Below are 24,769 nucleotides of genomic sequence, written 5' to 3' on the forward strand. Positions count from 1 at the left end.
TAAATTCTCTGCAGCTCATTAAAGCTGTATGAATTTTTGAATCAGCTAGGATCAGAAACTTCTGTTCCTGTTATCCCTACATTATAAAAACATGTTTTGAGCATTTTGCAGAAGATTTTTTTTAAATTTTTGTACTCAATTCATTTTGGGAAAGAGTCGATCAGATAAATTTATACCATCTTCAAAGACATATTTGGCCTCATATACAGGTCACAACTCAGCATTCAGAATTTCTTCATCAATAGAATCTGCAGTTGTAAGTAAAACAGGTCTGTATGTAACTCGTGTATACTCCCAGCTACTGATCTCTGCTTTGGGCCCAGTCCTGCTAAGTGCTCATTCATTGTGCCTTGTGAGATAAATTATCCACACTGATGTTTTTCAACTCAGTTGCGCAGCTGAAGAGTGAATTATTTGCCAAGGAAAATTCAATATTTTTTTTTTCTTCCTTGTGAAAGGTATGTGAAATATAAACCAGTATTAATTTAGTTATAGTTTTTATTGTTTTTATGATAAATTATAAATAAACAGCTATTTCAGAGAGGTTAATTGAATTGATGTTTATGCTATGATTTGATTGTATAACTCCAGAAATACTTTGCTGGTGTTACTGTTTCATTATACATTAAGATTTAATCCAGAATTTTATACTGTAGGAAGTGTATGACCTCATCTGTCATGGTGAAACAAACAATAAAGTATGTGTCTCCTTTCATGTTATTTGAAGTACTTAGGAGTTCAAGATTAATAAAATGTGCATATGCTATTTTTATACATGCATATGCAGTTCAGACCTGCTGAAGTCTCCGTGAGTTTTGAATGGCTACAAATGATAGCATTATTTAATCCATATATTGTTCTTTTCACATTCGTAATTTCTGGGTCTTCTGGAAAATACTTAGTAATTTAAGATACTCCTTTTTCAAGCAAACTAGCTTTAATAAGTGTCAGTGACTGGCAGTGTAACTGTGATAACATCCAGGCTTATCTTTCCTTCTGAAAGGTGTCAATAAAAGAAGAATTTATCTGTGTCCATAAAGCATTGTGGTGGCATAAAATCATCTGTTTCCAAGAAAGACTATGGGAGTGTCATATGTTTCCTTTGGATTTTTGAGCATGTCAGGGGCATGGATGTTCTGAACCACTTTGCTTACAAGACGCGACATGTTTTATTTTAGCAAATAACACCATTTTGTCTGCAGCTTTTCTGAACTCAATTCCTTTCAAGATTTCACTCCTCCAAATAGGTTCACACCAACCAATGTCTCTGTTTATGTGTGCACTCCAGGAACAGGGTGACATAGAAAATGCTAAAAAAACATCTATATTATACACTTTCAAATCTGTTTAGCCTCCCTGCTGGAAGTATAAGTGAACATTTTGTATACCTTTAAAAGCAAAAACACATGCCCACTTATATCTCACGATACTCCATATACTCAGTAGCTGAAGTTATCTGATTTGTTTTGTTTTCTTGCTTGTTAACATGACCTTTGATCTTCCCTGTTTACAGATATTGACAAGCATTATACAAATGCCAGAATGGTATTCTCATTCCAAAGGGATGAAACTATAAATGTTACCAAAAATAGGTGTCTCCTCTCTCCCCATAGGATAGACATGGCAGTATTACTTGCATGGTTCACTTATCCCATCAGATTTGTAAAGAGAGGAGACAAATGGCAGGATGCCTCATCTCACCTTTGGCTGCTCTTACTCCCTCTCCTAGGCAAATGGGATCTGTTAACATTTGGAGAGGTTGAAAGAAGACATTTTCTGAAGGTCTCTGGGTGCTGCAAGAAGAATGGGTGAGGGGATGCTGGGGTAGGGCATGTGTAGTGAGGCAGGCATCATTTTCATATTGATTTCATTCCACAAGTGAAATTGCACTGAAATTTTAATGGTCTCCTGACATCAGGGTATGTGAGTGTATCAGGGAGGAGAGGGAAGGTAAGTGATTGGAGGCAAGTAGGAAAGAGGGGAGAGAGACCTGACTCTTTCAGCTGCTTCAGATTTATTCCTAACTTTTTAAAGTATCTAAATATCTGCTGATGAGACCTTTCTGGTACAAATACTGTTGTAAGGTCAGATTCCTCCTATCTCTATTCATCGCCAATAAACAACCAAATGGGAAAAAAGTAAATACATAAAAAACCCCACCATATTAAAAAAAAAACCCACAACACAAAACTAGAGGGTTTAAAGAAACAAATGCTTAATTAAAAAATTTGTTTGCTTTCTCTCAAAACTTCCAAATGCTGTTATTGTCACATAAGATATGCATTTACACCCTGTAAAACACTGAACTCATGTAACAAAATTATTATCAAAATTGTCCAGTTTTTCTAAGTGAGAGCTTGTTAAAAATCCAGAAAAGCTAAAATGATTTATACTGATATTCATGTTAAGAATGGATAAAAATTATTGAGGCTGACATGGGTTTCTTAAGTAACCACTATGTTTTCCTCACAAATTCATTTCAGAAACGTAACATTCCAATAGAATTTTAACAGAAGGAGTTAGCCTGTAGTATCATAGAGAAGAGGACCTAAAGTGGTCCTTAACAATTAAATAAATGTACCCATGTTCAAACAGTGTTTATGACCTTAAAAGCTCACACTGCCTTAGTGTGCATTACAAAAAAAAAAAAATTCTTTAAGAGTACCTTCACAACAGGACACTTGAATACCAAAAGGTTTCCTCAAAAGAAGTGAAAACAAATAGCAAATGTTCTGACTAATGATTCAAGTTACAAAAACTCACCAGTAGCACCTGGAAAAATACCAGTATAAGTATAGCTTTGGATTTACTACTGATTTTATTAAATTAAATTTCTAAACATAAATTTAGAAGTTGACACAGTGCTTGCATTCACAAGCACCTCGAAAGCAAAACCAAAAGAAAACCAAAACAAAGGCAAACAAAACCAACAACAACAAAACCTTGGTAAAATCCAAGACTTTCTCTCAATTTTCAAAATTCAGAATTTGCCATAGCAGTAAAAATATACATTTTTAGTTTAAACAGGTTAAACTAAGGTTTAAACATGGGCACATACATATAGAAAGATTTATTTAATTATTATGCAAAAAATTATAATTTCAACTAAGAATTTCTCAATATATCACTAGTATTCGCACAATTACAGTATAAATTGCAAGTACAGAACAAGTTAACAATAGAATTTTCAAAACTGGGTCAGTTTGAATTTACAGGACATCATATCAGTAGTAAACCCACCAAAAAAAGAATCATGCTGATGCAATCTTTTCCAGATGCTACCAGGACAATTTTGCAAGTGTAAACTCCTGTTAAGAACATTTTGATAGAGACATTTTTAGATTTTAACTTTGAGCTATAGACAGTTTGTCTTTTGAAAATCAGAATTATCTGTAGAAGATTAATTTGTTTCCCATTACAGTTTCAGATTTCTTCTTCATCCATAAAATTAACTGCAGTGAACTTCCAGGAGTAAAAAGCTGTCTTTTTTCAGGCTTGAATAAGAGGAGAAATAGTCACTTGTCCTGAAATCTGGCTACAATTAAACACATTGAAGACAAATTAATAGCTGTAAACGTAAAGCTTTGGATATTTTGCTGTCATCCTTTGTTATATAATTACTGTACTATAACAATAAACACTAAGTGTGCATCACCTACATTTCACTATCAGATGTTTAAAGTATTATTTAAATAGACCATCAATATAAAATAAAATAGTTAATGACAATATTTACCTTTTCCAATTGGGCATTTTTTTTTGATTTATACAAAAACTCCCCCACTGCCACAAAGACAGAAAGCACCAATCCTGCTGCCAGCACGATGAAGATTCCTCCTATATTTTGAACTCCCAAAGCACTGGCCTCTTTACTTTCCTCCTCTGGGCAGCCATTGCCTCTCCACCATTTCTCTTTCATCATGTGGAGCTTGCCCTCCTCTTGCAGCTGAAGAATTGCTATAGTGATCTTGTCTCTGTATGGAGAACCTAAAAAAGACCATAGGGAAGATACATTGCATGGAATATATTACAGGAAATGTTAATTATTTCTGATAAGAATAAAATGTCATACAATGTCACATGAAAAACTATATCCTTAACAAGCATAACGTTAATCAATAAAACATTTGGTCACATAAATACAAACACTGGTCACATAAATACAAACCCCCATGTGCACACACATACAAATATAGGCACAAAACTTGATCCAGCTGGTGTTGCTGGTAAACCAGGCAACTTGATGCAACAATTCCTATCACATTTAATTCCATGGTCTCAGAACACCTTCATGCCCAACTGGTATATTCAGTCAAATAGTATTCTTCTTTCATTTTTCTTTTCAATCAGCTTTTAATTATGCTGCAGTAGATGTTGTCTAACATACATAAATCTATAGGCTGTTGCTTCATAGCTTGTTAACCTAAAGCTAATACAAGGTCTGATATTTAGTGAACACTTTATCCTATTACCTTATTGAAAGATAAAAATACAAATTATGTGTCAGGACCAAGCCACAAAAATCTCTGTATAAAAGATTATCAGACACTTAAGACACCTTTCAAGCATGTACACACTTATTAACAGTTCCAGGTAGCAATTGCATTCAGAAAGGTAAGTGTGTTTGGATAACAGGGATGTAAAATTCTCATATTTTGATGTATTTCTTTCTCATAATTCAGTATTTTGAAATGACACGATAATTTTGTAGCTTTTGAATGTTTCAGTATTTCAAGTAGCAGTTCAAAAGGTGGTGTCATATCTGTGTATGTCATCTGCTCTCTTTTTCTTTACATAGCACATAAGGCTTTTTCAATGAGTATTTTAAAATCTACATTAACAAATGAATAATAGCAATGGAGAAAGCTTTTCTTTTGTTTTTAGAGAGTAAATCACATCAGTTAGAAGTGAGTTCTATGTTAAGACTTGTGTAATGTTTAAGGAGAGAACAAAGCCATCATTTTTCTTCTCCTTCTAAAATGGGAACAAAAGACTTCATTAAAGTGGTTAAGAAATCTCAGGAAAAAAAAAGCATAGATGAAGAGGCCTGGCATCCCCTCTTTCATTTGATATGAATACAACTCTACAATGAAGCTCTCCTCTTTTTCTTTCTGTCCTGATAATACCTCTTTCTATAATTTTTAGGATTTCCTTTAACTGAGTAATAAAATACATTTTCATTAACTTGTTACCTCTAAAAATATCCTCTGTATCCATTTCAGAGATGCTGTCCATTTGACTACATAACCTACTGTGATCAACTGTAAAGGAGCTGAATGGCATGGATAGGATATTTTATAGTCATTAAACTGTCGGGAAAGGTATACATTATTTTTGGAATTTCTTTTGTTTTATTCTTTATTTCTTCAATATCTGTTTAGATATGTAGATCTTATCATGAGAATAAATCTAATAGCAATGAGCTTTCGTGCCAATATAGAAGTAGAACATAGAAAGGACTATTAATTACAAAATACAAAACCACTTTTCCCTTTACTAAAGAATAAAGGAGGAAGGAGCCATCCTCAAAGTATTTAAATTGCAAGGACTTGTGCTTTTCTCATTTATGCTTAAAAAAGGATGATGTTTTGTACTAGAGGGTAAACTGTGTTTGCTAAGTGTTATATAGGAAACAGAAAGAAAGGGAAACAAACTCTTCTTTACTCTCTTGTGCATGCAGGGGCCTAGGTCACACTATTTCAGACCATTCTGATTATGCTGAAAGTCTGCAAAACCCTGTACTTGACACATTTCTTCAGTCAGATGGAAGAAGAAAAGTGATTAGTCCACAAGAGCCTGGGGAAGTGTAAGTGCATTCTGTAATCTTCTGGGGATATTTTCAACATTACACTGCATATAAATATTTAACAACAACAACTTAAATAACATTAGATTCGGAGAAATAATCTTGGACCTAGTTTAAACTGTCTTGTGATCTGACAGGCTGCTTTCTAATTAAACTGATTTGCATTTTGTTTCCACACTTATTCTTCATCTAAATATAGTGAGTACCATCTATACTTCATGTATTATTTATATATTCTGGGGATCAGATTTGTACACTTACAATTCTAGTCTATTTGAAGCAGTTAAAAAATGAATTGACTGATGAATTTGTAGACAGAAGCCATAATGCATGGACTAATCCTCTCTACAATTAATTAAGTTTATGAGGGTTGCATTAGAAACATGCAGTTAACAGTGATTCAGTTCAACAGTATTTGTATTACTTACTGTTGATGATATGCAAAATTTTACACAAATAGTTTTGGAATGGACATATTACAGGGCCTTTGGTGTTTCTACTGCAATACTTGTCTTTGCTATACCTTATTATCTTGTCTTAAAAATGATACTCTCACAAATAAGGGTCATTATAGGATGACCAGCATTGCATATTGCTGCTCTTAAATCAAGCATTTAAAACTTTATAATCACGAAAAAGCTAACATTCAATGCTCTAGTTATATTCTATTTCTGAAGGACTTAAAATGTTCTAAATTCACTGATTTACATTTTACAACAAATACTGAGTACTCCTAATAATCTAATATTTGCAAAAAAATAATTTTTAATGTTGCTTATACTTATTCAAGCAGCTATTAAGAGAACAAAGGAAACATATCAACAATATTATTTCCTCAGACTATAATTGTTCCTATCTATTTTTCCCTTAAAAGCTGCATTGCAAGTCCCAGCAATGGAAAATCCACCCAGAAGCACCGGAAGTGGCTAAAAGTATCATTGATCTGTGGATGACAAAGGTAGCATTAAAAAAAAAAAAAAAAAAAAAAGCACCAAGAATATGGTAAAGGACCCCTGATTACAACCTGGGTATTAAAGCTGTTTTCCTTGCAGAATTGAAAAAATTCAGCAAGTAAATGCAAAAGACTTCTGACACTTATTGGTAATTTTCCCTGTCACTCTGATCACCTGACTGAAAGATGAATCCTGCTTTTTACATTTTTTAAAATCAGAAGTATTTAATTTCATTTTATTTAAATTCTCATTAAAGAGAATTTCCTGTTCAAAACTAACTCAAATAAACAAACAAAAAAATATAGAAACTTTAAGACTCACAGACAATTCTTATGAATTTGCAAAATAAAAATGGTATGAACAAGAGTAAAGCAATTATTCATAAGAAAAAAAAGAAAGAATAATAAAAGAAAGCAAGAATAAAAATCTGAAAGGTGAAGAAATAGAAACTTCACATCTTGGCCCTCAATAACAATACAAAGCAGTTGAAAAAAACAATATAACAAGTCTGTGCATGGTGGGAAGACAGGGAGGGACAGACAGTGATTTTTAAAACTCAGTTCCAAAATCAGGGAAAAAAAGTCCCTGTACAGTCTTCCATTGAGTGCAGAGAAACAGAGAAGACCAGTATAGAAATATTTTTTTCTCTCCTCTATTTTCCTGGTTTCTATTGCTTTCAATTCTATATCAACTGTTTATTTATTCCCATGACAAATAGAGAGTGGAGGGCCAACAGAATATAATCTATACACATGCTGATCCCAATCTACCCGCTTTTTGCAAGAATAAGAATTTCTACTGGAAGAATTTTAAGACCTTCTGTTATAGATTTTAGAGACCTTAGTGCCTTCCTGCACAGGTGCAACAAACTCAGTAAGGGATGCAATGACTTCTACTTGCTGTTACCTGCTTATGAAAATTTAAAATTAAAATGAAAATTTACATAAAATACCTTTTTCTGAAGCATCTGTACAAAACTAAGACAACAGAGTCTCTTAGAATTACTGCAGAAACTATACATAGATATGTTTTCTGCCCTGAAGTCTCAGTATATAAAGATTTATGCACATAATTACATGTTTAATCATAAATTATGAACACATAAGCTTTTTATATAGAGACTTCACTGCATACAGATTAGCATTTTGAAATTCTGCTGATCTAGATGGTCTTGAAAATGCTTCCTACTAGATTATAACTTAGTAAAATCTCCTGCCTGGTTACTTTCAGTCTGTTTTATCCATTCCATCAAATACAAAAAGAGTTGGAGCATGCTGGGACCTGTAGAGTTGATTCTGACTCTAAGTAAATTGAAAGGAAGAGCAGCATTCTGCTAACTAACTCCTTCATTAAGAAAATGTTGAACCAGGAAATTTTTTGTTTCATCATTGGAGATGTATTGTGCCAAAAGAAATCATGATGAATTGCCTAGTATTTTGAAAGTTATTGCCCAGGGAACATACTTGCATTTTACTTTTGATTTGCTAGACAGTAAAATACATTCTGAACAGTCACAGACCACTGATAGCATCTTTTATTACTGTTACTTTTTTTTCTTTTATTTATTAATAATCCCAAGACCATTCTAGTTATCTTGCAACATTATTTCATATTCTGTGTCCTTGGCCTAAGCGAAAGGTAGTTCAGAACACAGCATCATATTCAGAACCTAGGTACAAAATTTAGATAATTAAGAACTTCTTTGGGTAACGAAATATTTACTGAAAGAAGGAAGCCACATGTAACAGGAAGGATATCCAGGTTTTGAAGCTGTATGTGACTAGTTTACATTGAAACAGGATGGAAGGGATTTCCTTTGCACATAACTGTGGAGTAGACTAACTTGTCTAGACTATGAGGAATCATGGAAAAATTGTGGAAAAAACCAGCCTCATACATCAGAGGGCCTGAAAAACCTGACAGGAATCTGCAGAACAGTCAGCACCCAGTAGTAAAGACTGACAGTCACAGTTACAACATGCCATAGGAAAGTACTAGGCAGCTAAAGGGCACTGGACATATGAGAAGCACTCTATCTCCACAGAAATGTTTTTGTTTATTAAAAGTTACAGCCAACTTTGCTCCCTAACTCTGTTAAACCTCTCTAACTGGGAAGTGAAGGAAGTGACAGAAAGAAAGGTCAACATAGCTTGGTTCATTCTTCCTATATGTGGGTTCTAAAATCTTCAAGCAACATATGAAGAAAGAATAGGGATTCTCTCAGTTCCCAGTCCCTGGTTTCACTTTCAAAACCAACTTATTTTCACTTAGGAAAACATAACTGAGGATTCTTTCCAGGTGATGGAGTAATGCCATTGCTGTAGGTGGTGACTTGATGGATTAAATTTCTTTGGCAATGACAGGAAGGAAGCAACAACCCACAGTGAAGATAAGACCAATAAAGCAAAAGAAAAGGGAAGAATTTCTGCAAACCTGATACAGAAGCAGACTCTCCTTAATCCCAAAATCTGGACCTCATACCAACTAAATAAGCCACCAGTTTAAAAAACAAACAAAACAAAACAAAACAAAGCAACAACAAAAAAGTTAGTTATGAAAAATGTTCTCAGCAGAAAATTAGCCATTTCCATAAGAAGTTACAAGGTATAAAAAGTGACAGGGTTATTTTTGAGAGTATACCACGAACCATTGCATTACACTAGGAGATGGATGTGTATTTTAATTGTAGCTTTGATAACAGGCTTGCTTTGTGATGTAAAATCAAAGACTTTTCCCCTTTTTTTAGCTCTGTGCTTCACAGCAAAATTGTTAGTTTATATTTATTAAATATTCAGACATTAAAGCATTCTCATGTCTAAGGTCCATATGAATTAATAGCAAAGTATACCAAGTATATTGAAAACAATTGTTATATTAATAGACTTTCAGTGGACATAGGTCTTTTTAAAGTAGAAAGGTTTGAAAATCTTGTGTTTGCCATTCCAAGAGACAAGTAACATTTATATATTTCCAATTTATTAATGATTAATGCATTAATATATGGGATATATTTAATTATTAAAAAATAGTTATAAAAAATATATTTCTTGCTCCTTTACCAACTGTCCTTCTAACTCCTTACAGACTTTAGCTCTGTATAGACTTTAGGACTTCTTAGCATGAAGAAGCCTTTTTTAAAAGGCCACATGTTATGGACAAATAATAAAGCTGCAGGTCTAAGGTAAGGAACACTTGCAAATTTGCAAATTTAATTTAGATGTGTTGCATGTACATTAGATTTCCCATTCTTTTCCTTGCGATTAAATGCAAAACTTTGAATTTTACTGATGTTTTCCAAATGACGTATCAAAATAAAATACTTGTCAGGATGGGTTACCTTTTTTGATGAAAAAAAGTGTTTCTTGATTCTTATTGCTAACCCTGACACTTCATACTGCATTAAACTTATAATATCTTAATATTAGACATACTGTAAACATTAAATATTTATTAAGTTGCAGTTAGTATAATGGAAAATCCTCAGTAGATATTTACAGCAGTCTAAACTACCACATATCTAAATTAAAACTGGAAACATTCAAAACGAAATCCAAACAAAAGCTGGGCACCATAACTTTATACGTATATATTTATCTTTGAGTACACGTATGGTTTGGAAGAGACAAGTTGCTGGTAAGAGGCAAGAAACATTTAAAATTGGTATTTTATGCTGAATGTAATAAAAATCCTTTCACAAGTGGCGTGTTCTCTAATTGCTTTCATTTTGTCCTCACTCATAACCATTCCCACTCCTGTTAGTTTCTGGTCATTTCTTTATAGAACCATCATTTCAAAGTACGTGCAGGTTTATAAAGCTGAAATTTAATCAGGATGGATGATGTAGCTGGGATTTATTTCATATTAATTTTCCAGCCATAAGTATGATAACAGTTAGATGAATATTTGGGAGTTGAAACTCCCAACAACCATTAAATAATTCTTGTGTTCCCCAACTACTTCCTGTTTTAGGACTGGGAAGTGGACGTCCTTGAGTATATTAATTTGTAACTAGCTTAAAAAATGTCTATGCTCCACAGTATGTTATCAAAAAAAAACCCAAAAAACCACCAAAAAAACCCCAACAGGATAACAGTTACCTACAATTAATGATATATGTAAGATATGATGATAACAGGTTTAATAGTAAATATACACTGATTTTCTCTGTTTCTTTTTGTAGTACCAACATAACCTGAACAGAAAGAAGGTGTTTTTAATTTTTTTTTGATAGGTAAACCCATGACACCATGCAAATTTTATACTATTTTTAATTTTGTTTGCTTTATCCTTTCTTTTAACAAAGTTTTGTTTCTCAGCCCCTCCTCAAACTATCATTATAAGCCGCTCTAAATTACGTCTCTTAGACAGATTAAACACTGAATTCAAATGAATGAATGTTAGTAACATTTTTCATAGACTCTTCATGCATTTTAACATCACAGACATTTTGAAAAGATCTTAATCATAATACACTATTATCTCTCTACCCCTGTTGAATTGCACAGCTGCAAAATGGGAAAATATCTTTGTTCAAACTTCTGCTGAGAAAATCAATGATCTTATTTTTACCACAGATAAAAGTATCTGATATTTATATAGTACTTTCTTTTTTCCAATTCTCCTTGCAAATCTGTATCCCTCACATGAATGGTTTGCAAATAAAGCCTCTTTTGCAAGAAATATTTGTGTAACACTACCCAGCAATAAACAGATGAATTAAGGAAGCCTAACGCTTACAGAGAGAGTAATCAGACATTGGAATGGGCTGCCAAGGGACGTGGTGGATTCACCTCCCCTGGAGGTGAGATGAGACTGGTTGTGGCACTTAGTGCCATGATCTAGTAACCACAGTGGTGTCAGATCAAGGGCTGGACTTGATGATCTCAGAGATCTTTCCCAACCTGGTTAATTCTATGTTTCTATGAAATGCTGCATGCAGTTCTTGTATACGTGAAGGTTTTTGGTCAGACAGCTAAGATTATGTTGAAAGACAAGAAAATTGTAAGGTCGTAACAAAACCACCTACACCTGAAAACCCATTTCATGCTTTTGCATGGGGTTTTTTTCATGATTTTTGCATGAAATCTCCTGACAAGCTATAAGTACAAATCTTCAAACAATGAATGTCTGTGTTTTGCCATTAACTGCTTCATCATGGCTGAGGTATGAAGTGGCCTTGGGTACATCTAACTGCAAACCATGGAAACACCACATACTAGGATGCAACACATGGTTTATTTGTAATTAAGGGCAGTGTATCAGGACAGAGACATTTTAAATTTGTGGATGAGTCTTTGGCAATGCAATACATAGAATCATGGAATCACAGAATCATTAAGTTTGGAAAAGATCTCTAAGGTCATCAAGTCCAACCTTTGACCAAACACCATCATACCAACTAAACCATAGCACTATGGCCACACCCAGTCATTTTTTGAACACTTTCAGTGGTGGTGATTCCACCACTTCCCTGGGCATCCCATTCCAATGCTTGTCAATTTTTCCATGAAGAAATTCTTCTTCATGTCAAACCTGAATCTCCCTTGGGCAGCTTGAGGCCACTTTCTCTTGTCCTGTTGCTAGCTGCCTGGGAGAAGAGGCTGACCTCTTTTCAAACAGCTGTAGAGTGTGACAAGGTCTCCCCTGAGCCTCCTTTAACTCCAGGCTAAACAATCCCAGCTCCCTGGCACAAAAACATCAACACGGAAGTTATAATAATGTTTTTGCTTTAGTCTGTCTGGTAAGTTCCTACTATAAACCACTTCTCTAAGGCAGAGTCTGCTCACAATAGCTACCAAATGTTAAGTGTTTTGGAAATTCCTTGTTGATATAAAGCTCAGTCTCTTAACATGCCTCCCAGATAGTGCTTCAATATGCTCTTACTCCTCAGGCAACTATAAAACACAGTTCTTTCATCAAAAATGTGAGCTACACATTCTTACATTTCAGAAACAATAACTTTACTGCTCAAGCAGTGGAAATTCTTGAATTAGTTTCAATACATGATTTGACCTGCATAAAAATAAATAATATATACCTGTTTTTTTATGCATTATGTTCAGCTAATGAAGACAAATGGGTTAATTTGTTTTAGTTACAGAAGAATTGAAGCTCAGCACTTTTATGCATGCATTAGTGATGAATATTACAGTTCAGATTGTATGAAGGATTACAGACTAAGTGCAGGCAAGCAGAAAAAAAAGCCTCCTGTCTTGGTACCTGGTTTCCTATTTATTTCTACCAAGACAGATTTGTTATATTTCTCATCTTCAAGGACTAGTAAAAATGCTCATATTAGGTAATTTATATAGTCTGGGTGTCTTAACAATAAAACCAAATTATTGCTTAGACATTGTTATTATTATTGTTATTATTATTGGTATTGTTATTATTATTTATTACTTTAGATTTTGAAAACTGTGGGAGGAGTATTTATATAGTATTTATACTCAAAATGCAAAAAAATATTGAAGTTAACTAAGAGCATATAACAGATACACATAAGAACACATGCACAGTTTCTAAGTAGACTGCTGGATTTTGAGATTGAAATTTTTCTACAGGAGAAGTACTTTACAACAGGTAATAAGTAAAGATGGCTCAGACATCCTCAGTGTCCTTCACAGTATCAGGAGGGAATAGCTACGGAACCTGAAATCTCAACAATGATTAAATTGAAAGCCACTGTTGACTGTTGAGTTTAGTACTTTACAGAGGAAATCCAGAAATACATTTGCATCAATGAAAATTTTAAACTTCTGAACTGTTCAGTATTTTCAGATACGTAGAATTTTGTTTCAGTTACATCAAGCAAGTGTATTGTTAACAATTTTGGGGACTAATTTCTACATAACTTACCTGTTACTCCTTTCAGTTTTGAAAGTGTGCTTTTTGAAAGTTTTCTGTACCATTCATATCTGTGGCTTTGCTGGTTTTACATAAATGTATTTAATCACAGATGTGTAAAAAAGTGTAGACCTTCTGCTTACCCATCAGTGTCAGACAGAACAGATTTACTGCAAGAGTAGAATTAAATCTCACTAACTCTTTCTGTGGAGTCTAGGGTGTTCTTTTCCTTTTTCTTGTGTCTCTTCAAACAAAACAACATTGTTCTTCAAACAATGTTGATTTTAGAAAGTTTTGTAATGTTTAAGAGAAGTAACAGAAATATTTGACAAAAAAAACCCTTCCTGTATCTGGTAAAAAGAGTCTAAAATTATGTTCTGCATTGACCACTCACTGCCAAATATAAATATTAATGGAAATGAATGTGCCAGTCATGCTCAGTGCTAGTCACTGTGCTCACTAGCATTGTTTTCTAGTCTTGCCTAAGATTTAAGGAATGCTTTTAAAACACACCTCTTCAAAACATATCACCTTTCAGGTTTGGTGGAGGTGTAGAAAGAGCATTATGTCAGGACACTAAAAAGCAGCCTTAGCCACAGTAAGGACTTAACTTCAAAGAGTAAGGAATGTTGATAAACTCCAAACAGGTACATTTGAAAGGATACGTGGGATCTTTTTTTTTTTTCTTCCTTTTTAAAGGTATTTAATACAAACCAGTATTTTTATTTCTTGTAGTTCTCCTGTTACCATAATGTATTCTTTGATTCTTAGCCTAGCCCTCCAGAAGACCAAAAAAAAAAAAAACAAGGCACCAATGGGAAGGGGATGATGCTCAAGTTCTGAAAAGTTTGAGATAGAATGAATGCAAACTATGGGGAAAAGAAGTTTTAAAAATATGGAAAAGTCACTTTGACAGCTCCTCTCTGCACTGCAACTACTGACATCTCTTAAATTACAACTGTTTTATTTCTGCTGCTGAGAGATACATTGCAGCTTTTTGCAACTACCAGAAAATGGGGAAGTCTCTCAGGATTGTCTTCAAGCTTGGCCTAACAGCTGGCTGTGCGAAAATCCCATTTTCTCTTCCATATCCCTGTTTGTCTGTTATCACTGCTTCCATCATACTACAACTGCTGCTCTTCCAGGCTCATTAAAAGTATATAAACATGAAGTAAAATAATTTTATGAAAGGAAAAGTATTCTCCTGGTTTAGGTCACTAGACCAGCTCATAATAGCTGTCAGTTTTTACAAAATGCAGCAGCCCTATGGCACTTTAAAATCACACTGAGACTTCAAAATGACTTTTTTATTCAGGTATGGTAGAGATAGAAATGTTATGCCTGGGAGGCTTTACTTTTTATTTTTGTTTTGCTTTTAATAAGTGTTCTGAATCAGATCAATAAATCTTTACTATCCCTGTTGTTTCTAATAGAGGTAAATTAAAATAAGAGAAACAGACTGAAAATACGTGCATGTTTGTGTACCAGTGAGGGAACAGTAAAGAGCACCACACAGAATGGAAGGATCAAGCATGCAAAAGACTCTTGACAAACACTTCTTTACAGAAAAAGTCAGTCTTTTCTTGCAAATCCGTCCCCAAAAGCAGTTGAAAGTTTAAGAGAGAACTTCATTTAACTAAGAGGAAAAAGCTCTATCAGAACTGAACGCTGACAAGAACTGAAGTAGTGTGAATTGGTCTGATTCACACTAAGCTAAGCCATACTTAGAATTCTGAAGTAAGCTGAAGATACTCAGTGATCAAAATATAATATTCCAAACCAGATATTTTTGTGCATTTAGTAATCTTCTCTAAGAATAAAAGCAAAAAAAAAAAAAAAAGAAAAAGAAGAAAGGAAAGGAATGGGAAGGGAAAAGAAGGGAAGGGCAGGAAGGGAAGGGAAGGAAAAGACAAAAGGAAAAGTAAAAGGAAGGGAAAAAAAGGGATAGAGAAAAAGAAAGAGAAAGGGAAAAGGGAGAGAAAAAAAAAGAAAAAAAAAAAGAGGAAGTGAACTGCATACAAAATGGTATCCAAGGAATAGTTTAGAACAGAACAAAACTGAATATTTCCATTTAAAGGACCTACAACAATCATTTAGTCCAACTGCCTGACCAGCCCAGGGCTGACAAAGCAAAGAATGTTAGTAAAGTTCATTGTCCAAATGTCTCTTAAACACTGATAGGCTTGGAGCGACTGTCTCTCTAGGAAGTCTGCTCCAGTGTTTGACCACCCTCTGGATAAACAAATGCGTCCTAATATCCAGTCTAAAACTCTCCTCGTGCAGCTTTGAGCCATTACACACATCCTATTCAGACATGTTGCAAAATTCAAGGTTTTGGACTTAAAAAAAAAAAAGTAGGAGACAACATCTATAGGATGATGAAATGTTATTCACATTTTATCTACTTTTCATTTTAAAGCAAAGCTCCAAAAGTAAACTAATTTTTAGATGATTACAAAACCAGACTGCAAATATCTGTCTGGAATAATAAATATAGCAAGGAAGGAGGCTGGTTGAACTCTAAGAGATGAGTAAAGACTATTCTGAGATTATCATCTACTTTTTCACTTTCTGTTGCATATGTAGGAAATGTATAATTTCTTTGTTTGTATTTTTACTACATTAATTTTTAGTCTTTGAAATTGCAAGCATCTGGTAAAAGATTTTGTCTTGAGTAATTTATATTCCCCACTGTACTTTGATTTAAAATTTTCTATATTTGGAAACATGCCCCTGAAAATGGAAGATAATAAAATATCTTTTAAAAAACTGTTATGGTGAATACTCTTTCTAGGTCACTCCCTAGAGACAGAACACATAATATAAATCAGTTGAACCTGTACAGTGTTACCAGATACAACATGATAATTAACTGTTATACATTTGTTCATTAAAATATTTGTTTTAAATTCTCTTTCAATCCAGAAGCCCATCACTGGTGTAGGAAGAGCACTATTGTATTTAATTTATTAATGGTTTAGATAAATATAAATAATTCACAAAGTCAGTATTCCAAGAGAAGATATAAAATAGCAGATGGTAAATTATTGTCTGAAACCCCTTTATTTTCTGCAGTGAAATCTATAATTTGAGGGATTGTAAAATACTCTTTCTAGATTCTATGTCTGATGAAATTATATGAATACTACTGTCTTCAAGATGTGCATACTCCAAACACTATTACAGTTACATGCTACACAGCTGACTGAAACTCAAAAAATAAAAATAAAAATAAACCTAAAATAAAAAGGAAACTAACCCTCCTCTTGGCTCTAGTTTGCCCAAAACAAAAGAAAACCTTAAGATTAACTACATTGTGCAAAAGTATATAAAAAAATTTCTACACAGAAGTGATCTGCACATTACGCTAAGTTGGTTGAAGGAACTTTTTGGTATTCATATGTGAGTGGGCAAATTTTTGAGAATCTTTTAGAACAATAAATTGTAAAGATATAATTTTTTGCCTAAGAGATAAAAATGTCTGTAAATAAAGACATTTTATTTGATATTTCATTAGACTTTACAGAAAAGAGAACTTCACTAAAGAAGGCACCTTTGAGTCAAAAGAACATGAGAACCTTGAAGTTTTATTTTATCCTTTTAACTTCAGTGAGTATGCGGATATCTGGGGTCTGCAGCCAATGCATCTCTACTGGAAGGCTGCTTATTTTATTCACATATTTTTCTTTTTGACACATGAGGTATAACTTGTTTGCATCACAGTAGCTACCAACTTTCTATTGTGATTTTATAAATAACACTGTACAGATCTATTTTATGCACCTATATGAACAAATTTCCATACCTGTATCTATGTTACTACTGCAAGTTACTGGAGCTCTGTATAATGGGCAGTTATGTAAGACTTAACTTGGCAATGAAATGCTGGTAACTTTATGCACTTGGTATGTTGACCCCAAAGTGACATCATTTAATTTCATTCATATGCTGAGAGTTGCACTGTATCCCCATGCACAGTGAAGAGTGTTGACATAGTTGGGGAAGTGCACATTTCTTTTCTCAACAATTTTTAAGCTAACAATTAAATTTTAAAGATGTGAACGTTAAACCCTTTGCAGCATTTTTGAGGGCATCTTGGTAATCCATCTTGACAGAAGAGTCAGGGATGCAAATAGTGATCTGCTCTGCTTGGAAGAGTCATAGTTTGATCACAGCAAGTGAAAAGCAAATCAAAAAACCTTGTAAAAGTGAAGAGAGTAATGTAACAGATTCAGATTCTTCTCATTATATTTTGCAATTGAGGCATTATTACTATTAATAGCAGAATTTATTTTATTATAATAACTGCACAGGAATAAAGGATAAAGAAACATGTATTTCACCTTTTTCTCAAACTGTTTTTGCTTCACCATTATCAGATGTTCTAGGAACATCACTGCTATACCACAGAATCCTCTTCTTCAACAAATTCTGTAATTTTCCACAGCTCAGCAATCACAGAGAAACATTAGATAAATGACTAGCTATAATTTCTTATATGCACCATATCTCTCAAAGACTACTTTCTATTTTGTATTTCTAAAGAGTTAGAAGAAATATATGCAAATTTTTAGGATTACTTACACATTTTCATTTTCAAAATGTCAAAGGCATTACTTTGCATATATCTTCACACATACAGAGTTTTTGTCTGGCATATACAGGATAGTCCTCATTTGCCGCATAAATGCAGAGCATCTGAAAGGTGCATGCTCAGTAGATCTACTTATATGGAATGGGTTCAACATATTTACTTGTCAGCCATTTATGAACTCCAGTCTCAATGTAAAAGCAAATGGCAATTGAGTAGAAAATCTGCCCAAGCCAGATGGAAAGTAGCCTGCTGTCAAATATGCTGATGAGAAACAGGAATTTGGAAAAGAAAGAAGAACCTGAAACCATGCCTTTTTTTTCCCAGAGATGATTTCAACCATGTTTGTGAAAAGCAGCCTTACAGACCACTGAGGCCATAATATAAAGTGCACAAAAGCTACATTTCTAACTTTTCACATGGCTCACTTCATACTAACAATGACTTTAATAAGTATTCATTATGGAAAATAGCATTTGTCACTTAATATTACTGTGTTTTACAGTATGTTGACCATAGGAAAGTCACACTAACCATGTTTCAGTAGGACATGAAATGTATATTGCTAGATAGACTAGGTTTTCTCTAAATAATTCTACAATTTATGGTTCATAGGAAGATCATAAGCATGTGCATATATCGTAAACATTCAGGAATCCTTTGCAAAGGTAAATTTTTTCCAACTGGGCTTTATTCAGGAACAAACCCAATTTTAAACATCTCCACCAAGCATGATGAAGAAATAGGAAATTGAAACTACTGAAGGTGATAAGCAACATTTTAGAGGATCCATAGTGGAAAGCCTAAGTTACTCTTCATACCCAAAGGGTTTTTTTCTCCCTCACTTCTCACTCTTCTTCCCTCACTCTCTTTTTTCTTTCTTTTCTTTCTTTCTTTCTTTCTCTTTCTTTCTTTCTTTCTTTCTTTCTTTCTTTCTTTCTTCCTTCTTTCTTTCTTTCTTTCTTTCTTTCTTTCTTTCTTTCTTTCTTTCTCTTTCTTTCTTTCTTTCTTTCTTTCTTTCTTTCTTTCTTTCTTTCTTTCTTTCTTTCTTTCTTTCTTTCTTTCTTTCTTTCTTTCTTTCTTTCCTTCCTTCTTTCCTTCCTTCCCTTCTTACCTTCCTTCCCTTCCTTCTTTCCTTCCTTCTTTCCTTCCTTCCTTCTTTCCTTCCTTTTCCTTCTTCCTTCCTTTCTTTCTCTTTCTTCTTCCCTCCTTCCCTCCCCTCCCCTCCTTCCTCCCTTGAACATCAATGTTGGATGGTGACATGTATGCCCACACAAAGACCAATTCCAATCACTAAAAGAAATTTACATTTATTTCTAACAATAACTGTACATGATACATATCCATATTATCATAATATATTAGAAATTAGAAATCAACTATACAGCATGTTGACAACTATATCCATTTTGGCAAAATTTTCCTATCTACCAGATTTATTGGTAAAGAACATGGGACCGGCAAAATAGTGCCTCCTAATAAAACGTGTCAGGATAAAGCAAATAAAAACCTCTTGATGGAAGATAAAACCAACCCAAACAAATGTTCTCCCTTATCTGTTCCAAAGTATCAGTTGCTATCAAACGTCTTATTTGGGGTCTGTTCTTTCCTTCTCTTTTCATTATAAATCAAGTTTTTTCTAGCCTAGCACCAGATGTGGCTCACTGAAAATAAATTCAGGTATATACAAGACTACAAATGTGCATCATAAGAATCATTCATTGTATGCACAACTTACCAAATTCACTCTCTCTAATTTATTTTTCTCTGCTGCAAAAATATCATACAGAATACTGCCTTTCACATATTCAAAACATCCTGTTGATTTTAGATGTATACACTGATTCTGCTGATCCTACTTTGTGCCAAAAGTTTCAATAATTTCCATAATTTCCAGTTTCAATCATCATAGCTACATTTTAACAATCTAAACTGTGTACACTGCACTAATGCTTTTAGAAAGATTAAAATAATAATGTAAACTCATATTTTGCTTCTCCACTTTGTTTGGAAGGAATTTATACCCACTCACTGCCTGATCCTCCGGGTCTGTTCTCTCTTAATCATCTTCCAACTTTCTTTTTCTCAGTTTAAGGCACTAGCATCACGAGCAGGGAGCATTTACTGCAGTACTCTAAGCTGGTTCTATATTTGGGTGGTTGTATTTTCTAGGTGATTATCCTGCCATAAACTACTCTGATAGCATATTTCTCTATTAGGAAAGCTTTTAGCTCTGTTTCTTTTAGTTACTTAAACTGAAGCTAATTTTGTTCTTGCTATTATTCTATTAGCCTTCAAAATAATCAGGATATGTTTCACGTACTTCCTTTTGTGTTGTTCTCCAAAAGTAACCATATCCCTTCTATTGTAGTCAACATAAGGCCTATAACAACTGTATTCTACAAATTTAAACCTATGTGCAAATAATTCCACAACTTTGAGCCACTATTCCATCAGAAAAACTGGACTTTTTGTAAATTTTGGAGATAATATCTATATCTTCCCAATGTGTGCCTCTAACACAAATAGTTCTCCATTGTTTTACTCAAAGTTGCTTTCCAAATAGGCACAAGCAATAACACATACTTTGCATGTAAAGCCATTACATTGCAGTTTTCCAAGCACTTTGACAAGTTACTCTTAGGATTATTAACTCTAAAAAGATATTACTCAACTGGATGTCTATAAATGTCTTCCCTAATCAGCAAATAATGATGTAATCTACTTCTGTAGATATAACCGTGCCATAAGTTCTTTTAAAGACTCTAGAATTACTTTTTCCTGTAGAAATGAGATTAGCTATAATGCATGAGAATATTTTGCATTATCCACTGCTCTGTAAGTCTTTTAACTTCAGTAAAGCAATATATTTAAGAAAAACTATTCTGACAGACAGTATGGATATGCTTCTTCATAATGTTTCCTTTCAACTGTATGTGTGAACTATGCATTATTCTAGCAGAGGCTACACAATCTCTTTCCTCTGAGACTGTGAAGTTAATACACAGGATAAAAAGCCATTATTAATGTCAGTTCTCTCAATAGCATTTTATAGATACTGCCCTAATATTGGATTAATCTCGTATACTAAGCTGTTCCGGGAAAGTCCCAAAAGCTGTTTTGTTCTCTCCTAATTTCTTTTGTGAAAAGCCTTACTTTGCATCTTATTTTAGGTTCTGTTCTATTTCCCTTTATGAAGCTCTCATCTTTCTTTCAGATCCTACTTCAACTTCTTTTGCTAAGTTCAACACTGTTTCAACTCGTATTTTACCTCCTTTGATGATCTCTGATTCCTGCAGATATGTCCTCCAATATTTTCATCTTGATTCAAAACAATTGTTAGCTCATATATGCCCTTGTACAACACTATTGACACAGATAATTTACTTGGAATCTTGTAGAGAAATATGAGCTGAGTAATGCCTTTGATATGATTCAAAGTAAATGAAGAAATAGTGCATGCATAGTGCCTACTCTTCCTGAATAAGGTAGGAGGACAGAAACCAAAAGACAATTTACCTACTTCCTCGCCTTTTACATCCAACATTTAATCTTCTACACTTAAATTCTAGAATTCTGTTTCTGAATGTACAGTTGTTTAATTTTTTTCCCCCTGGTGTTTATGTTGATTCTCTGACTTACACATAAGTAAAATAACTTCTAGAGTAGCTTGGTCTCTCTGATTCCTATCAGTTTGGCATTTCCATATTCAGTTAAGCTTTTGGGGCATGCTTCAGCTGCTTCACAAATTTGCATGTAGGTTATTCAAGGATTTAAAACTATCACTAAGATTTTATTTTCTCCACACTAAACCTAAATGGAAGGTGGTTTTCACCCTCAAAATAACAAAAGGTTTATACATCAGAAAATACAAGATGCCAAAAAAAGCAGCAGGACTGAAGTTCAGTCCTTTCTGGCACTTACAGATCTACAGAATATGTTCAGTAATACAGAACTACAATAGAACAGGGTGGAAAAACTGGTATGAATCAAAACTAGCTGTTCAAAGACAGAATGAATAGAATAATAATTTCTTCAGGAGGTGTGTTCATTTCATAGAAATGATTACTGAAATAATGAAAATTACAAAGATGTTATTAAAGTAGAAGTAAATATATACAACATACAGGCAAATCTGTATTTGATAATAGTAGATAACTCTTTATCAGAGATATCCCAGTAAAGTTTATTTCTTAAGTTTCCTTACCATGTGCTTGATTTAAAGTACTGGACACAACTTTCCCCATACAATGATTTATAAACACAATGATACTATAAACACAGATAAAATCAGTACCAAACATAACAGCTACCTGACACAAAATAAAAGCATATTCACATTGATCATAAAACGATAAATTCTTATTTAAAATAAAGTTTAAATAAATATTTGTCTTAGAAGAACAATCTTATAGTATTAAGTAAGTTCTTTGTCCAGTACTGACAGTCTTTGTGCCATACCGTTTTCTATTCCCATCTATTCTTAAATCTAAAGCCAGATCCTCAGCTCACATCTTTCAAAATGTAGTTGGTTTTTAATCTTTCAATTAAAGTTTTGTATCTAGTAAAGAACACCTGAACTGGAAAATATTTACAGGATTGGAATTGCCATTCAAAGCCATATTCTACATGGTAAATTCAATATTTGTTTTGTCTATGACATAATATGGAATCTTTCCTCCTCTTTTAACAGTCTCAGTGATTAGCCCTCTCACTATTGAAGCATTTGTTAATGCAAGCCTTGCACTACTAGGACCTCATTCTCTACAGAGAAACATCAACATCTTTAAAACATTTTTTTTTATATAAAATAAAGTGTTGTGAAAAGTACCTCTTTTGTTGTTGTTGAGCATGTGGAAGGCAACATGTAAGAGAAATTTATCATATGAAATGTCTAATTTTTATAAAGTAACTGCTGTTTCCTGTTTGAAAAATATAAAAAAAATCCACAAACGTTGATAGAATATGTATTTTTCCAAGGTGGGAAAAAAAGAATGAGGAAAAATGTTAGCAATGTAGAGACAGAAACAGTGTACTGGGCAGCAACTATGCTACTACAGCAACTAAGATTAATGAACAGAGAACAAATGGTTTACATATCACCTACCCATGGGAGTTCCAACGCCGTAACCTTTGGAGTCTATAAGGCCTCCAATCTGGGTTAGGTTACAGTTCCTCTGTGTGACAAACTCAATGGTTGTCGACTCCATTAAAAATGCATAATCAGAGGTAAGCACACGTTGGATACCTTCTTCATTACTTTTGACAAGTACTGACTGCCTTCTGCTACTCATGAAGGCCCACATCTTGTCGTAAGTGGAGATTTTGGATTTCTGAAAGACAAATATTAGATGCAACATGAATATGTTATTCACACGTCTGTAAGAGTGAAAACAAATTCTCAGTTTGCACATTGCTCTCTTATCAGATTTTACTACCTGTCAGTTTTTACCAAGGCATTCTTCTGAGGGTGCCTGTGCCTTTCATCTCATCTGTACTTTTCATCTTCACTGTATAAAAAAAACCCCAGCTGGACAGATTCGCAAATGTGTAATATCTGTTGTTTATCTGGATTTTTATTGTTCATATGTTTTATATGTGGAAAACTATTAAATATTTCACTGTAGTCAAGATAACCAACAATGTTATTGAGTTTTACAGGAGAATCTGTGGATTCTGGCACAACTGAAATTTCACTCATTTCAATTTCTCAGCTGAACAGTTCTGAAAACCTAACATACAGTGTGGCAATCCGAAGTAATCAAAGCAATTACAGATGGCAGTATATGGGGAAAACATTTTTGAAGTAGAGGGTAGCTAATATTTTACCCATGGTACATGACAAAAATACTTGGAGACACATTTCAGGTAAGACATACTGTCACTCTCTGGTCACATTAATCTAGCTTGTCTCTCATAAATTGCCTACTAAAAGTCCTAAAAATGAATATGTGCTTTCTGATTTAATATTCCCAGAATACAAAGAAATGTTGTGGTAGGAAGAGAGTCAGTAATCTGGGACAAAGGACTCAGTAGTTTGGAAGAAAATGATGCTGTGCAACTACAGAGGAGTATTTCACCTTTTTTCACCTCAGTAATTACCTTCCCTCATTTTTGTAAAACACAGTGCTTAAGAGCTCGTAATGACTGGATAAACTGAAGGTATTAAAAGTACTGAACATTTTATATCATATTTGTCCCATCTGTTTAATAAGATTTCAAACTCCAAATGTATCAGAAAAAGATCTGTAATGTTAAATCTAACCTATTAATTAAAACGTACAAATACAGTGCGAGCACTAGTACTATCGGACTTTTTACGGAGTCTTTCCTGTTTTAATGTCAGCTCTAAACATAATTCTGCCATCAGCTCTGGTGGAAATACTAAACAAAGATTGACACTGCAAACCTTTTTGAAGTTCAGTTGATTGACAGCCAGAAATTTTGCCCCAGAGGAGAATTAACAGTATATGTGGAATAAAAAGAACATTTATTTAGAAAAAAGAGATTATTGTCCCCCTGCTGAGACACAATCCAAGAGTTATTTCACTCTGCCTGGGGACTTAGCCAATC

At 33.8% G+C, this 24,769-nt stretch overlaps 1 protein-coding gene across 4 annotated transcripts in view; it reads right to left on the minus strand.

Moving 5' to 3' along the window:
- The window catches only part of GRIK2 (glutamate ionotropic receptor kainate type subunit 2), a 363,996-nt gene that overhangs the window by 15,559 nt on the left and 323,668 nt on the right, over positions 1-24,769 (minus strand). For 3 of the 4 annotated variants that reach the window (XM_050316539.1, XM_050316538.1, XM_050316541.1), the window contains 2 exons: positions 23,304-23,529; positions 3,737-3,987 (listed from right to left, as the gene is read on the minus strand). In XM_050316539.1, the coding sequence (XP_050172496.1) occupies positions 3,737-3,987; positions 23,304-23,529 (477 nt within the window). Of the gene's footprint in view, positions 1-3,131; positions 3,536-3,736; positions 3,988-23,303; positions 23,530-24,769 lie in introns of those variants that run through there. The other variant, XM_050316540.1, reaches the window with a different exon arrangement.

Source organism: Myiozetetes cayanensis, unplaced genomic scaffold (genome assembly GCF_022539395.1).
Source record: "Myiozetetes cayanensis isolate MyiCay16 unplaced genomic scaffold, myiCay2020 scf2-11, whole genome shotgun sequence".
NCBI classification, from domain to species: Eukaryota; Metazoa; Chordata; class Aves; order Passeriformes; family Tyrannidae; genus Myiozetetes; species Myiozetetes cayanensis.